Raw genomic sequence first — 18200 nt, 5'->3', positions numbered from 1 at the left:
CGGAAGAGGATGCCATCTTAAATGGCGTCGTGCGAATTCGCGTCTTCCCATTGGTTGAAATTTGCCGCGAAGTTTTGATATATTTCTATAGGAAGTATATATGGACAATCATCTTTTCCTTTTTTATATAATTACATATATCAGAAATTTTTTCTTATTTCTTTGAATTTTATTTTTTCTAAAAAGTATAATGCAAATATTGCTCTTTTAATTTTTCATTTTTTAATTATTCTTATTACTTTTCCTGTATAAAGATTATACAGAAAATATGTATGGAAATATTATATATATATATAAATGTTTTATATGTATATATATATATATATATATATATATATATATATATAATTATATATATTTATATTATATTTTTATAGACTTTTTCTTCCGGAGATTTATTGCGATAATAAATTGGAGTTTTTATATATGATTATTTTGGAAGATAATATTAATAATTATAATTTTGGGAGATAATTCAAGATTTTAGGTGATTATTTTGGGAGATAATCAAATTCTATAAAAAGGTATTAAAGTCTGCTAGAATAATGTGATTACATACATTACATCTTGTAAAATCTTCATGTTTTTCACAATAGAAAACATAAATTATATATACTACTGTTTTTTTCAACGATTTGTTTCTTCATTTTTTTAGAATTTTATTTGAAAAATGCTTTTCTGACATATATTATAATTAATGTTTCGAGTGTTTACGTTATTCGAAACTATGTGTGATCAGCAATGAAAAGATTTTGAATTATTGCACTTATTTTTTTTCTCGTCTGAAGTATAATCGGAGATTATGTCATTGAATTAAAAATAACTCTGCGAATTTTCATGCGACGTGAAAAATGCAGGTTTATGACGAGCAGAATTAAAGATTGCAAACATATAATCACGTTGTGTCATTATTAATCGTTTTCTAATATCCGAGAGAAAGAGAGAGACAAAAAGTGAATTAAATAAATAATCTTTAGCACCTTTTACTAATTTGACATTTCCCAAAATTATAATTCTGAGATTCGCGTATAAACCGATCCCGTGTATAAGATTCGATGATTCAGACGAACTCGCTACATGCTGACGCACTTTCGCGGAGCGGCTTTATTTTAGCGTGCGGCTGAAATATTTATGAATTCTCTCCAGCTACTCTGAAAAGGATAGAAGCAAGCAGAAAACGTTTAATCGTTTCTATTTCTTGCTAAAAGCGCGCGTCCTATTTGGAATTGTTTCCAATACACTTTGTTCGTAGACATGCGGTATTATCGAGAGAGAAAGAGAGAGAGAGAAAGAGAAATCGATTGAAGTAGGTATTAGAGAATAGAGCTTAGTTATTAGAGCAAGAAAACCTACTTTTCTTTTATCTCTGATATTATTTGGTTATTATTCTAATAGAGAAGCATGTATGATTTTATTTTATGTTTATGTGCCTGAAATTGGAATGCGAATAAAATTTATGCTTCGTATATTGAAAACAGAGAAAGAACGATTGTTTTAAAACAGACAGTATAAGATTTTTTCGAAATATAATTTTTATGAGAAACGTTAAAAAGTAGAAAGCTTAATAATTTTGAAAGGTATTGCGATAAATGCGGCGAAAAGCTCCATAAATCCTAGGTATACAGTAGTCTTATATATTTCTACACTTGAGATGTAAATAGAACTAGTAAACATTAGTGTCTTTTTTTACAGTAAACATTTTTGTTTTTCTTTAAGAGATCTTTCTAATTTGATGCTCTGAAAATAAAGGCGATTTTTGAGAATTTAGTTGAAAGAAAAGTATAAAACATATTAATTCTAAACTTTGCACATTTATTAAATAACATTTCAAGTATATCCTGAATTTTTTTCAAACAAAAATATTTATTTGTTTTGAAGTTATACTGAATTAGAATTAAATTGATATTTGCAAAACACGAATTTTGCGATTTACAAAACTAATTTTTTAATAAAAAATAATTTTTTTTTTTTTTTTCGAGACGCTGCCATTTTTTATTTTTTAATCTTTTTTTAAATTTTATTTCACGCGATAGTCACACTCATACAGATTAAGAATCTGTTTGATATTTTTTTATTTTAGAAGATTATAACGGCTGGAATGTTCGAATAATAATCATTTTTTTTTAGACATCCTAGTTGGATTACTATAACTCCGAAACAAATAAATATTTTTATTTGAATAAAATTCAGAATAAACTTGAAATATTATTTAATAAACGTACAAAATTTAAAATTAATATGTTTTATACTTTTCTTTTAAAAAATTTTCAAAAATTCCCTTATTTTCAGGAAATCAAACTAGGAAGACCGCTTAATAAATTAGAAATATATTCATCTAGTTGCAGTATCTACATTTTGATCTTTGGAAAAAATCTTTCAATCTTTCAATCTAGATTTTCTTATGTATTTAATATAAGTATTTGATTTAAATATTATAAAAAACGTGAAAAATAAAGAGAGAGAGAGAGAGAACATGAAAGAAATCATCCATGATGCATGATGTATTATTTTATCTTCATGGAATATGTGCCATAGATTTTATTTTTGTACATAAAATTTCTATTTAAAAAGAAATAATTAAAAAACAAAAATATCTAAAATTTATCAAAATTTTTAGAGCGGCAAAAGAAAGTTCTAAAATTTAGCCACTTAATCGGTTAGAAATGAGTTTTGGCGTTGCACCAGAAGTCTACATTAACGCGCGACAAAGTTACCAAGTTAATGTAACATCGGGATATAGATGCACGTTGCACCTACTCATATCCGTTGCAACGGTCAGAAGGCGATCACCCGGCGATTCGCCAGCGCGGAATGCCACGTTACTCTTATGGAAAAGTTATTTTCCACCGTTATTAGGCTTGGCTGATTTTTATGGAACGCACAGACGCCGTGTTTTCTTCCGCAAATCGGCGCTTTATGCAATTTTGCGTTTATTATATAATATAAATAATATTAAAATTTTGAAAGAATAAAAGCTCTTACCAATGTAATAAAGGGAAGGTAATTAAGAACCAACGCGGTAATTTGTACGCAAAAAAAATATTGAAAAATATTAAAAATTTGTTAAAAAGAAATATTTTATATATATTTGTACCAAGAAGCGACATTAAAAAAAAATTTAATATAATTGAACAAAGATTATCAAATTCTTATCAAAAAAATGTAAAAGAGAATTAATACTTATTAAAATTAAAGATAGTACATAGTATTGAACTTTTTTAAACATATACATTTAACATGCAAAATTATCCGGAAATCATTTAAGATATAAGACGTACGTTTTACGGACGTACAGGAAGTTATGTGGAATATCTACAGTTACGAATATAGCGAGCTAATTAAAGAATTAAGAGGTACGCTTGCAACCGGATGCGGCAAAGTATATATCATCGGGTTATTCGGATTATTAGGATTATTCGGATAAGTGTCGCGAACGAATGACAGAAATAAATCTACGTTCAAGTGCTTTCATAATTTTTCTATCGAGCAAATCATAATTATCCATACATGATCTTTCGTTTCATAGTATAAGTTGTTCTTTCTGTAATTGCTTGCACATCTTGACGTGCTTACTCGCTACAATTGCATCTGTAGTTACAATGAATATGAGAGAGGAAGAGAAAGAAAAGATTATTAATTATTAAGCAAAAATGTTAAATAATTTTTTTATATGTTAATGAAAAACTGATCTCCCAATTTAGAAGGATTAATCATTCATGTAGCAAAAAATTTACACGAATTGTCAAACGCAACAAAATTATCTGCTACTTGGAATATTTTCAACCGTGAACCGATAATTTGCATGTTTAATATACAGAGAGAAACGAGGAGTCTATGTGTACAAGAACACGTTGGATATGTCAAACATTTGGAAGTACATTCCCATATTTACGTAATTATCTTATACGCGATTAAAGACATAATACACGTTTCTAACATATTTATATGAGACTATGTTAACTGATTTTCAAGTTTTTTAACTTTTATTACAGTCTTTTTATAGTAACTATATTTTGTATTTTCTAAAGAGTTCTAATAAATAACAGAAGAGTTATTCCGATCAGGAAAATTTTCATGTAAAGATAAAAATTTTTGTGTAAAGATAAAAAATTAGTAACAGGAAACATAAAGAAAGATAAATATTTATTTTTTATTTTGCTTAGGAAATTGTATTTAAAATTAACAACAAAATACAAATATTTAAAAATTATCAATAAAAAGCTTCAGATTCTTGTACATAACATAAATCTTATTTTAAATCTAAATTCTTGAAAATCTAAGAACTTGGCATCCTTGTATACTAACTTGGTAACCAATATATTTATGTATTTATTCGAGGTCTGTTATTTTGACATTGTTAGTTCTCGAACATCTTTCGAAACGGTAAGATCATTTTAGTGGACATATAACAATATCAACGATTCGCAGTAATAAAATGTTAACTAATTCTTATCAGAAAAGGAATTGTATTACAAATTAGCATAACATTTTTAATACACAGGGTGAGTCGCTAAAAAAGAATATCTCTTATAAAATATATATAAAAGATATATAGAATGCAATTTAAATAATACTAAAGCATGAACATCGTGAGCATATTTTAATTTTCTTTAAATTATCCTTTCCAAAATTTGGCTTTTCATTTAAGTTCTTTTATTCCTTTTGTTTTTGCTTTTTTTTTAATAAAACTATATAGTTTTCAAAATTTTATATATGTGTATTGTATCTGACAATAATATTAATTTTATTTATTATAACATTGTTTTAAAAAAATTTTTGAATTCAAAAATTTAAAATTAAACAAAAAATTGTTTAATAATTAAATTTATATTTAATTTACGTATTTTTTAATAGATAATAAAAAATTTTTCGTAATGACAGACAATCATTAATATGTTTAACTACTTAATATTATTAATTACTTTAAGTTCGATTATTTATACGTTTATGAGAATATTTAAACTGTCACAACACAAGTGTCAAAAACACAATTACCTAAGAAACAACAAATCTTGAAAATAATATTTTAGATGATAATAAAAGGTCTATTAATCACAGAGGTCATCATGGATGCCATTTCTAACTAGAAAAAACAAAATTCTAAAAATAACATCTTATAGATTTATTGGCTGTTTTAATTTTATTATTTAAATTTTATTTGATATTTATCTTATTTTTCAACAGATTTTTCAAAAGATTACTACAGAATACCAAAAAATTAATATGGTATTTCTAAGATCATTATTTTATGTCGGTCTTATATTTATCACCACGACAGCTTTTTCTACCGATAAAAATTCAAAATCCTTCATTGAATTAAATAATCATAATGATAATCATACTGATAATGTAGTGCCAATGCATTATGATGTCAAGCTTAGACCATATTTCAAAAAAGACCAAGAAAGAGATGAAATAAATAAACGTTTTAAAACAAAAATAGAAGATTATCAAGCAAAAGGTAGCTTCGTCTTCTACGGCAATTTGGAAGTCACTATCAATATTCTTCATCCAACTACGAATTTAAAATTAAATTCGTCGAGATCAATACTTTATTTATATGGATCTTTAATGAAAAATGGTATGTCTGATATATATTCGGACAATCTCAAATATGATGCTACATCACAACATTGCGTTCTTTATTTCAATGATATGTTATTACGTGGAAATTACACACTGAAAATAACGTTTCTCAATGCAATTAATAATACCGAAAACATTATATCCCCTTTGAATAATATACAACATCAAACGAAATTTGAACAAAATGGGTGAGTAAATTCTAAGAGCATAAACATCTTGAGAGCGCATTTCAAGCAGATTTATGCACTTTTTTTTTTTACTATATACTATTGGAGTACCGAATCATCTGTTACTATGTACACATATACCTGGTACACCAGGTACCATGTATGTTATCAGAAGCGCGGTTTACAAAGCTAGTGATTAAATGAATTTTATTTATTTAATCACTTTTTTATTTTATTTTATTTTCCGTTTTGCTAAGAATTATAAAAAAAAGATTAAAATTTTCCGATTTATTTTTTATCAAGAGATAATGTAATTGATGAACGCAAATTATGACATTATATATATATATATATATATATAATACTTTATATTACATATATATTATATATTTATACTCTAGTCAATATGTTAAAGATGGTCTAATGTTATTGACAATTAACAATTTGTTATCAAATTGAATCAATATTGTGAAAATATCGTAGGTGGCCGGATGCAATACATTTTCAAGCAATTGGAGCCCGACGATTATTTCCATGTTGGGATAATCCTAAAATAAGAGCCACTTTTAGGATTTCCATAATACATGATCAGGAACACGAAGTTTTTTCAAATATGCCGATACAAAAAGTAGAAGTATATATACATGAAGAGAATGAAAAAGAAATATATATGTGGACATCATACTTTATCATCAGTCCTGCAATATCCACCGATGTTGTGACGCTTGTAATCACGCCAACTCCTTTTTCCTATTTTCGCACAGAAAAAATCATTTTCTGGCAAAAAGAAGACAAATTGCATAAGAATATTCAATATGCTCTAATGGTTACAAAAGAAATAATGTCGCAATATGAAGTCCAATGGGGCAAATTGAAAATTCCAGTAGTGCAATTTGTCGCAATTTGTGGTTTGCTATACGATAATTATAACTGGGGACTAGTGTTAAATAGGTAATATAAAAATTAAAAGAGATATTAATTTATCGAAACACAATTTTTGCAAGAATCAAAATTAGAGATACACAAGTTAAAATATAAATGTTTACAGAATAAGCATACGATTATTATTATAAATATAGATTTTTAATTAGTATAATATATTAAAATATATGCGATTATATTTTTAATAGAATTAATTATTTTTGATTTTACACAATAAACAATGTATATACATATATGTGTATATTATATGTATGTATGTATGTATATATATATATATATATATATATATATATATATATATCACATATTTTTTATATAATCAGTTTACGAAACAACATATGATTATATCATATTAATTCCATTATCCATTTAAAAAACATTTCTTCAGTTTTAAAACATTTCTTCAGTTTTAAAAATAATTTTAAAATTATAATTATTTGCACAAGTTTAGGTTTAATATTAAACTCTATGAATAAACGCAAATTTAATTTTTATATGTTTTAGAGAAACAAATATTATGTACGATGAAAATCTACATTCTGTTGCGCATAAAATAAAAGTTGCACGATTGATAGGACGTGGAACAATATATCAATGGTTTGGTAATTTAATCAATCCATTGTGGTCATCTTATTTGTGGTTTATCGATGGCCTTGTGCTGTTTGCAATAGATGCCATCCATGCTATTGAGGTAATTATCCTATATATTTTTAGTGATTTTCTTTTTTTCTTGAAATTTTTTTGATATTCTTTTTTGGATACGATGTTTTTTTTAATATTTAAAATTTTTTTATATTTTTATGCAAATTGATATAATCTTTGATATTATTAGAAAATTAATGATTCTTAAACTATTTATAACTTGAAATAAATATGTCATATAAAAATTGCTCAAGTTATTTATAAATTATTTTCGTATCTGTTAAGTCTAAATTATATACAAAACTTTGATATTTTAAAATTATTATAAAATCTACAATTGAAAATAATATATAAATTTCTTACATTTATTTTCAATGAGTTTAAATAACTTCAATGACATGCTATTTCAAACCATTACACATTATGTTGTTAGAAACTTTTGCAAACATATTTTTGTAATGTTGATAAGTAACAAAGTTTTTTTTTAACAATAATGATTAATATGTATAGTTAATATGCATATTTTATTCGACTAGATACACAATTTTATTAAATTTTTTTTAGGGTTATAAAAATTCCGAAATGTTAAATTTATTTATAGTTCAGAATCAATTTGAATCTCTTCGTTTGGACATTCATCTTTTCATGGAGCCACTTATAGCAAAAGCTAATCCTTTCGAAATTAATTCTCTTACTTTGTTTTCTCGATATATTAAAGGTAAAACTTAATAAATATAATTAAGAAATTGCTTTTAAATTTTAGAATATATGTATTATAAGACGATATGGAATATTAAAAACAATTGTATCTTTATAGTTTAATAATATATTGATACATATTGATTTATTATGACAATATAAGATATTATGAGTCAGTCAAATATAAATCAAACCTTTTTCAAAACTTTTTATTCAATCAAAATATTTCCAACGCAGATTCAAGTCATCTTCTACATAATATCTATTAACATCTAAGCACTTTTGCCGGCAATTTTTTTATTTCTGTATCATAAAAGATAGTAGGACGTATTCGAGTGTGCACGAACTCTTCAATTTTTTTATTATTGCTGCATTGTTGGTACACTCGCGCGAATTGGTCAATCTTTTTTAATTTCTCAATAATTATAACGCAAAATGTTAAAAGACTTATCTCCTCGGTTTTACCTGCTCTACTTGCACACTACATTAATAATTGTGAGACAATTATTATCAGACAACCTGTTTATATGAGCAATCAGAAATCATCTCAGAAATCAAATTACTCAACTTCATTTTTTATAAATCTTTTAATTTTAATATCAGAGCAAAAGGGATTAGTATATTCAACATTAAAAAATACTAAAATTTTTTAAAAATTAAAAAAAATGTAGTTGTTAGTTTGGATAACATATAAATATTATTGAAAAACATATAAATCGATATAAATTACATTGTATCATATGAATTATAGCACCATTAATATTGCGTATGCTGCAGCATTTAGTTACCGGTGAAGTTTTTCGGAAGAGTATCTACCAGTATCTAAATGAACAGTGAGTAATATGAATATTATAAATATATAAAATTTTAATACATTATTTACTTATGATATAATATTTAGCATATTAAATATTGTAGTTATATAAGTTCTACAACATGTATAAATTAAATAATATTTTGATATTATTGGATATATAATTTACAATTAGTGCAGTTTTTATTGTGTTAATATTTTTAAAATTTAATACAGCGAATACAGCACATCATCGACGCCCGATGATTTTTGGACCATTATGCAAACTGCTATAGATGATTCATATGAACTCTCTATTAAACAACACATGTTTCCTATAACAATGATAATAGATCCTTGGACTAGGTATAAGGGTTATCCTGTATTGAAAATAACGCGAAATTATTCTGAAAGCAGTGTGAATATAGCGGTAGAAAATTACAATACATATAAAGATCATGTTTTCTGGATACCTGTCACTTGTACTTCGCAAATTGAACCAAACTTTGAGAATCTTAAGCATCCGATTTATGATCGAAGATTAATACTTATGCGGTCAAATCAGCAGCCTATACAAGTTACTATAAATGACGATGGTTGGCTGATATTCAATTTACAACAAATTGGTGAGAATATCGATGAGAATATAATTTTATTATCTTTCACAAAATTAAAAGTTTTATACTGTTGTATAATTTTATTTATATTCTTTTTTAATAAGAGCATGCATTTTATAAGTAAACATATAAGTAACATTATACAATGTTTAAAAAATTATTATATAAAGTATTCTGCATTCTATATCGATGAACATGAGATAAATTCAATTCTGCATTTAATTTGATTATTAATGCATTATCTAATTTCTGTATGTATAATTTGATTATTAATTTAAATTAAAACAAATTTACATTTAGTCACAATTTCATAGCTTAATGCTATGTTTTATTTAATACTTGTAATCTACTCTCAATATGTAAAATGCAGATGGTCATAAATATTTTTTTAAAATCCCCAATTAAATAAAAATTTAATAAAAAATTATTTACTATAGGATACTATCGAGTTAATTATGATTCCGAAAACTGGCTAAAAATTGCAAAATATTTGAACTCTAATGAATATACAAAAATACATGTTCTCAATCGTGCTAAAATTATCGACGACGCATTTTATTTTATGGTAGAGCAACAACTCGATTCTTCTATATTTTGGAATTTAACGAGTTATTTTGCACGAGAGACAAATTATATAGCTTGGTATCCTATGATCAAAATTTTTGAATACATGTCAAGCGTTTATCCATTTTCAAATAAAGAAGTTCAAAATATTAAGGTAAACAGCACCAGATTTGATCAAGAAGAGTTTTTAGATTACTTTGTGCTATATTTTTAAGAAATTAAATATATATGTAGATAAAAAAATTTAATTATGTTTGTATTATAATTTATTTAAACTAAAAATATAAACTTTAGGAAAAATTTTTATCCCAGTTTTATACTAGAAATGTTAAACATACATTATATAACATTACGTATATATATCATAATATAAATTTTTATAAATAACAATAAATCTATAAAATATATAGTATTGTATAATTTTTAGGACAAAATAAATGAAATATTGAGAGGTCTACTTGGAAAAATAAAATACGAAGAAAATTCTAAAGAAAATGATCTTATTAAATGTTTAAGGCAAGAAGCAATTAAATGGGCATGTATTCTCGATGATTTAGAGTGTCTAGAAAAAGCTTATGACAAATTGTTAGAGCATATTGAAAAGCCGGAAACAAATAAGTAATTTTTTTTAATATTATTGTTTTTTATATGTTTTACTTTATATTCAGAACAATATATTTAATAATTTATTGGATCAAGATACAATATTTTAAGTTAATTTTTATATAAAATATTAATTTTTTTGGATATTATAGACTTTTGCCATGGTGGAAAGAATGGATATACTGTAAAGGTTTGATATCAGCAAATAGTTCGATTTGGCATAAAGTGGTAAACATCTCAATTTCAAAGGACAAAATAAATAGATCTTCAGAATTTTTGGCTTGCGCTTCCAATAAAATTATGGACGAATATTTAGAATTAATTATGTTGAAAGAAAATGAAGATTTGAGTGAAATAGACATCAAAAATCGTCTTAAAAGTTTTCTTGTTATTATTGCAAAACATGCAAAATACGATAATGTGCTTTCAAATATATTAAGAAATTTTAATAAATTAATATCATGGTAATAACCAGATATATATTCTTTTCATTGAAAATCGCATGCTTTTATAATTATAAGAATTTATTACATAATAATTACATATGCATTAATTACATATTTTGTTTTTGTAGGGATACAAATGGGATTGCAATATTTATTGTTATTGTTAATCACGTGAATTCTAAAGAACAATTAGACGAGGTAAATTTTATATAAACCAAATTATAAGTTTTTTATTATTAAGCTTATTTATATTTATATATATGTGCATTGTGTATATATATATATAATGCTGCAGGCTTTTTGTAAAATCATTTTTTGACAAAGAGCTCACCTTTTTTATAAAACGCCTGATCATTGAACATCAACATTCAAAGTCTGAATTTAGAAGAAGTCTGCAATACATACACATATAAACACATATGCACTCACGAACACATATACGCTGCGCACGTATATATACCTAAACACGTACGCATACATACACGCATGCATATATAAATTTTTTTAATTTCGATATTTCTGAAAATAGAAAATAATTTTTTATTAGAGACATTTTTTTCTTAAAAGACTACATTAAATTACTATTTAACTTTGTTGTCAATAAATGTCAATATAATTTATTTTACTTAGATCAGAAAATTTACGGAAAATATCATTCAGTCAGAAGTGTACAAAAATTATATTAAAAACATATGCAAGAAAAAAAAAATTTTTTTTGACAAGGTAAGTTTTATAAATTCAAAAGTTATATGTATTTATTTATATATTAAGATTTTATTATTAAAATTTATATCTTTGATACGTTATATAATTAGTATTTGTATTTTAATTATGTTAGACTTTTAAAATGAGAAAATTTTATGTTAAAATCATCTTTTTAAGGCAACTTTTGATGCATATTTCCATAAGTATAAAAATCTTGTGGCACATTCGATATTGTATGCTGAACATAAATTACAAATGCGCTTGTCTGAAATTGAGAGGCAAATGAGCTATCTGGAAATTATTTCAGAAAAAAAGAAAGTTGGATGAGAATAATTACCGTTGCATAAAAAAAATTTTAGGCAATAATTCTAAATAATATATGTACAATAGATATTTATAGATATATAAACTATTTAGATTTAAACATGTAGAATGATTTATATTTATGAGTATTGTCAATAATTATTTGTAATAATATATTTAATATATCACTAATTATATAGAATTATTATTTATATTAATTATTATGTATAATAATAATAATATTATAATTAATATTATTATAATGTCATTATTGTCAGAACAATTATTAGATATATATATATATATATATATATATATATATATATATATATATATATATATCGCTGTTTAATATTATTAAGCATAATATTTTGTTAACATTTTGTTAATTTTATTCTTAACATTATTACATTATTTATATTTTAATTATTGTTTTAATTATTAATCTAATAATATTTTGAATGTAATATAATAATTAATTAATAGTTATAATATTTACATTTCAAGGAAAAAAGGAACATAATATCATATATAACTATATATTATCTTTATAACTTAATAAATTAAATTTTTTTATAAATTATGGTATAAATTTATTCCTAAATAAAAATATTTTTACAAAATTCTATTGAGTGTTTTAAAATTTTTTAACAAATTATACATTTTTAGCAAATTATAAATTTTTGCCTTTAACTATATAATAACTACAATATATTGCAATCATAACATTAATTTCTTTAGCTATAATTGCTATCATTACTATTTTTAGTAAATAAATAAATTTATTATTTATATGTGTGTATATATGCAGCAAGATTGTAACGCAAAAGTCATTATAGTTTAATAACGGATTATTCAAAAACTTATTGTGATTTATTATTTGTTCAGTTTTGTAATTTTAGATGGTATCGTACCAGAATGTTCTCTTTTGTTTCGCAAGAAGAAAGTCGCTTAAAGGCTTGCAACAAAATCAAAATTATTTCGATATAAAAATTGAAACCAATGTAATTCAGCTTATTTAAAAAATATGTTTTACGTTAATTGTTGATTTCTTCGTTGTGAACAAAGATAGAAATTTCTTTCGCATGTGTCTGCAAAGGCGAAAATTGAAGCAAACTCTAGTGGAAGCAATATATATTTCGTCTTGCCTATATGTTCGCCATGACTAAAAAGTTCACGATCCGAGCGATATTTACGAGAAACGCTGGCACGCGTATAAGTGTTGGCAGAAAGCGGGGGCGGCAGGCGCGAGAAACGATGACGGAAATAATCTTAAGCAACACTGTAGTAGAGCGAGTTGACCCGGTAGCAAGTGAGATATGATGTTTCATTGCATTTTCTTGTTCGTACTGTTTGCTATTTTTCTCGGGATCCTTTACTGGAACCGCGACGAGATGACAGCGGCGCGACGTTAAGGAACGCGCGTCGCGCTTCGTTACAACGTCTCGATCTGAAAATGACTGAAACATTTCGCAATCTGGAAAATCAAGAAAAATAGAACGTTGTATTTTCAGGCGCGATATTTTGTTGAAAGTGCGCTGTTATAGTTTGGAAAGCGTATAAAGTTTGCATATATGTAGAAAATTTCTATTTTTATTTTGTACTATTACATATTTTGAATAATTAAATATTAACAAGAGAATAAAAATTTTCACATATATTAAAACATCTAATAAATATTTGTGTAAAATTTGATTTAAATTCATTTACTTGTTTAAAAGTTATTTATTAAAAATTGTAAAAAGATATTATCTCTTCCTCTTTCTTTCTTTTTGCAAATTACTCGTTTCTTGCAGTTGATTTCAAAGGGTATTCACAATCAAAAGTTTTTGTCATAAATTAGGAAAAATATTAATTACAACTATTTTCCTTTTTTCGAAGATGTTAGAAACCATATTACTTTGTGATACTTTAATTCTTTTTATATCCGAATTTATTTATTTGATTTTTCAAACTATATAAAGATAAGAATTTTTTTTTTTAACTTTGACAGCTTTTTGCTATTATTGTACAGTCAAAACATCCTTAAGACATTTAAAAACCGGTTATTATATTTCATCAAACAAAAAAGCAAAGTTTCAATCTTACATGTTGAAGGTTCAAAAAGATAATTATAATTTATGCCACACTTCAATAAGTGATAAAAGGGATAGCGAGATTTTCAGTTTTCAGGACTTACATGAAATCGCATATTTCATTCGTGCCATGCGTTTGTTAACAATATTCACTTAAGATTAAAACTCTACATAATTAAATTTACTGTACGCCTTAGTTGATATAACATATCGCGTGTAAAATTTAGTTTAGCAACGTGAAACGCATTTTCCAACTTGCCGAATTCTTGTTAGACGAGAATAGATGCAGAAAGAGGATAGTCTGTTTGTTGAAAACAGTGATTGTAAAAGCAAACGGACATATATTCTCCAATCTTTTTCGATCCTGAACTAAAAGAGTGTGGTCTCATTCCATAAATGTAAAAATAAAATTGAATAAGAATTGTGTCTTGCTTTCTTTGCATATTCTATCTGAAAACATTAGCTTTCGCGAGTATAAATTGTGACGAATATTGTGAATCTGGAAACGCGAACATTATGAATATGAATTGTATTTCATCAATCATTGATTTAAAATAATAATTTTTTTTTTAATAGTATAATTATAAGTAAAATAATAAAAACAAAGTAAAAAAGATAGAAAATATATTATTTATGACTATGCGCTATTCGCGTTTTTCAATAATTTTAGATCACTCGCACTCTCTTCCTATTTTACGATGGAGAAATAAGTTGACTGAACAGTAACATCAAAATGAAATGCGACATCCGCGCAAAGATTTAGGCAAGCTCGTAAAAATCGCATAACTTAACACATAACGAATGCATAAACGCGACGAATACTGCTCTTAAGAAACGTATAAATTTCTTAATGGATTTATTATTTTTTCTTATATTTCTGCTAAAATTCATTTGCGTTTTTATTCAATGACTTAATAAACAAGAATCGTTTCTTGATTTGCACCCATTTGTTAAATTTATAGGATTTTATAATAATTTTTTATTAAATTTACTAATCCATATTTAACCCATTTATATATCAAAAATAGAGTTTTAACATAAAATACATTTTTCTATGGCGCAATTTATTATTATACGCTATTTTTTAACAAGATCCCAATATCCATTCATGCTAAATGAAATAGTGATTATGTATTTGAGTAATATATGTATTAATAATATAATTTTTTATGAAATTTTTGGGAGACAAACTTTAATATGAAAAGAACAATTTATTTAGCTGTTAACTAATATCGGAGTTGTTTTCATTGATTTATTCAAACATGAGGAACCGCGAAGTAATGTTTTTAGGAGCGTCCCGATTACGCGTCTTGCGGGACAAGTGTTTATGTTTAGCGGTCGTAAATTATATTAAGACGGTTAAGAATGGTCGTAAAGAGCATATCGTAGAGATGGGCGGCGCGGTGATTAAAATTGTCTATTGTCAGGAAAATATAACAGTAACGCGCGAATTTTAATAGACTATCTTGCCCGCAGATAAAACGTTTAGAATCTGTTCTACTCTCGTCATTAAATGCATTTGTATAAATCACGTCGCACCTGTCTCCTTTAGCAATAACCGTAAATATTCATGAAGAGTATCTACACTACATAAATTATATAAGTTTTATATCCATTTTTAGAAAGTATCCAGTAAAATTATTTATGAGAAAATGTAAGAATTTGGATAGCCGCTAATGTAGCACCAGAGTACATATATGTGAATTTTTTAAAATCTGTATCAGTAAAAAATTTAAATTTTTCATGACGAATGATAGATGATTTAGAACAGATTGTATCTCTTTTTACATTATATTTTTTCTCTACTTATAAAGAAAATTTTTCAAATCCAAAGTTGATCATTATGCAGTATCTTGAACAAAATTTTATTTAAAAAAAAAATTTGAAATATAAATCTTTAGCTACTAAATGTAAATACGATATAACTTATTATATACATAAAATTATTTCATTTTATTAAATTATTCCGGTATATTTCATTGCAAATAATTCAATTTGTAAATTATTTTAAACGTGCTTTCCCGTTGCATTTAGCTAAAATGATGATCATTTTATTGGTTTAATTAAGTACATGACAGAAATTTATACACCTTAATAATAACATTATAATTTGTCCGAATTCGACCTTAAAAGGGATACTTTAATTGCTTTATACTTTCAATTATGTACAGGCCATAATGCTTGGCAAACATGATTCTTTTAAGAATAAATTGCGGACGAGCAGGATAAATTGATTGACATAAATTTCTCAAGACGGACGGAGGAAGGCGTTTGCCTTTCGTCCACCTTTATTTTCGGTACCAGCCGTCGTTTCGCTCGTCGGTCATTGACTGAACCAAACGACTCGGGAGTGTATCATTCGGCGAAACTGACATCTTCGACGACAGATGCGACACGCGAGAATTGGTGACCGGCGCGCCGATGTTCGCGCTCTAGTATTCATTAACTGACACGTCGTTTACGATGGATATCAATACTACGTACAGCTGTGAGCCAACAAATTCGATCGTCCTAATAATAATCGAACGCTTTTAAACCCCCTTTTCCAAAAAGGGGGGTTTTAAAGCGTTCTTTAAAGCGTCCTTTTCCTAAAATTTTTATAATAATATAATTTTTATAATTTCCTAAAATCTTTATAATAATAATGAGAAAAACAAAGACAGATAGAGGAACAAAAATATACAACTGCAAATAAAAATCAATCTAATTATAATCTCCGCTTCTAACATATAAATTGCATATATATATATATATATATATATATATATATATATATATATACACAAAACATTTGTTAAATTAAAACAATTCTATATTTTATTGCTCTAACAAATTCTATTTTAACAGAAAATATAAAATGTAAAAATAAAAATATAAAAATAAAAAATAAAAATAAATATAAATATAAAAATATAAAAATCAAAAAAATAATATATAAAGCAAGATGTCACAACTAATTCCGTGGATTTCTATTCGATAGACTTACCATGGCTGTTTAAGACATATGAAATCTCTTTCGTGCTATGCAATGTGCTGCTCGTGCCGTCGTCAAAGATTATTTATTCGTGCGGAAGGATCGGCCTGTTCCCCTTTGCTGGCGAATTTCATCTCAACGGCAGCAAAGCGGAAAAAGACACACCCTCGACCAACACTTCAGATACACGTTAGCTCGTGACGTGGCAAATTTTCCAAGTTTATTCGATGTTGCGTTTCGTCTCATTATCCGTTTTCTTCCTCGAAACACTCCCTGTTTTCTCAATGCATCTGAAAAATTTTGAATTTTTATTACAACTTGTTTCACTTGGAAAAAATATATATTATATATTTTGATATTTTATAAGTTACAGAATTATCTTACTATAAACGAAAAAAATATTGCATATAGAGAAACATTATATATAAAGTTTTTTTTTGTTGCAATAATTATTAGCATAATTCAAGTTTAATGTTACAAATTTTGAAATTGAATTTTATAATCTTATTAATTTAAGAATAGTCGTTATAAATAGAATACTTATCGGATCTGCATATAAACGACATGACGTCTTTCAATGTTTCAAACAATGATGTACCTGTTGCATCTCGGCTATTTTGTACGTGTATTAATCGGCGGTGATGCTTGGCATGATCTCGGCGACTCAATCAAGTCGACATGAGATCTTGGCACATACGGCAGATCGAAAATATACGTGAAAGAGGCGTCCGTCAGTCTGTTTGTTTAGTAAATGACGCGAGAAAATCGTGTGACGGATTGTATGCCGGAGGACGGATTGCATTGCAGGAACATCGAGAAACACTTTATCGTGCGAGAAACATTTTATCTGAATTCTCTTCCATCGTCACACATCAACGCTAATTGTTGTCATTTTAACACCTCCGATATCTTTTATGATAATAATAATAATGTTATATTAAAAAATGCACTTTCTTTATTTATTCAGATATTATTTATTATATATATTTATTCATATATTCATATACTATCAGCAATATAATGAATTCAGTCAAACAAAATTGATTTGCAAAGTATTAATCACAAGAATTTTACGAGATTTCTG

The 18200-nt window shown here is 25.8% G+C and overlaps 1 protein-coding gene across 3 annotated transcripts; it reads left to right on the top strand.

The window, feature by feature from the left end:
- Positions 1-4365: 4365 nt before the first annotated feature.
- On the top strand, positions 4366-12237 carry LOC126859454 (aminopeptidase N-like). Of its 3 annotated transcripts, none has more exons than XM_050610754.1 (13): positions 4366-4502; positions 5354-5774; positions 6237-6704; positions 7200-7386; positions 7902-8055; positions 8788-8869; positions 9067-9455; positions 9884-10164; positions 10438-10628; positions 10766-11077; positions 11188-11257; positions 11690-11782; positions 11942-12237. In XM_050610754.1, exons 2-13 carry the CDS (start codon positions 5359-5361, stop codon positions 12089-12091), a joined length of 2793 nt encoding a protein of 930 aa, XP_050466711.1. In that variant the 5' UTR covers positions 4366-4502; positions 5354-5358; the 3' UTR covers positions 12092-12237. The 3 variants fall into 3 exon arrangements, with proteins under 3 accessions (XP_050466711.1, XP_050466709.1, XP_050466712.1); XM_050610752.1 differs by having other exon boundaries at positions 5185-5774; XM_050610755.1 differs by lacking the exon at positions 5354-5774 and having other exon boundaries at positions 4372-4502.
- The last annotated feature ends 5963 nt before the right edge of the window (positions 12238-18200 follow it).

Source organism: Cataglyphis hispanica, chromosome 3 (assembly GCF_021464435.1).
Source record: "Cataglyphis hispanica isolate Lineage 1 chromosome 3, ULB_Chis1_1.0, whole genome shotgun sequence".
NCBI classification, from domain to species: domain Eukaryota; kingdom Metazoa; phylum Arthropoda; class Insecta; order Hymenoptera; family Formicidae; genus Cataglyphis; species Cataglyphis hispanica.
This window is presented reverse-complemented; position numbering and strand designations above follow the sequence as displayed.

Coding starts and splice junctions, on each gene's coding strand:
- LOC126859454 (XM_050610752.1), top strand. CDS start 5,224: ATGGTATTTCTAAGATCATTATTTTATGTCGGTCTTATATTTATCACC. Junction 6,705..7,199: donor TGGGGACTAGTGTTAAATAG/GTAATATAAAAA, acceptor TATATGTTTTAG/AGAAACAAATATTATGTACG. Junction 9,456..9,883: donor ATTCAATTTACAACAAATTG/GTGAGAATATCG, acceptor TATTTACTATAG/GATACTATCGAGTTAATTAT.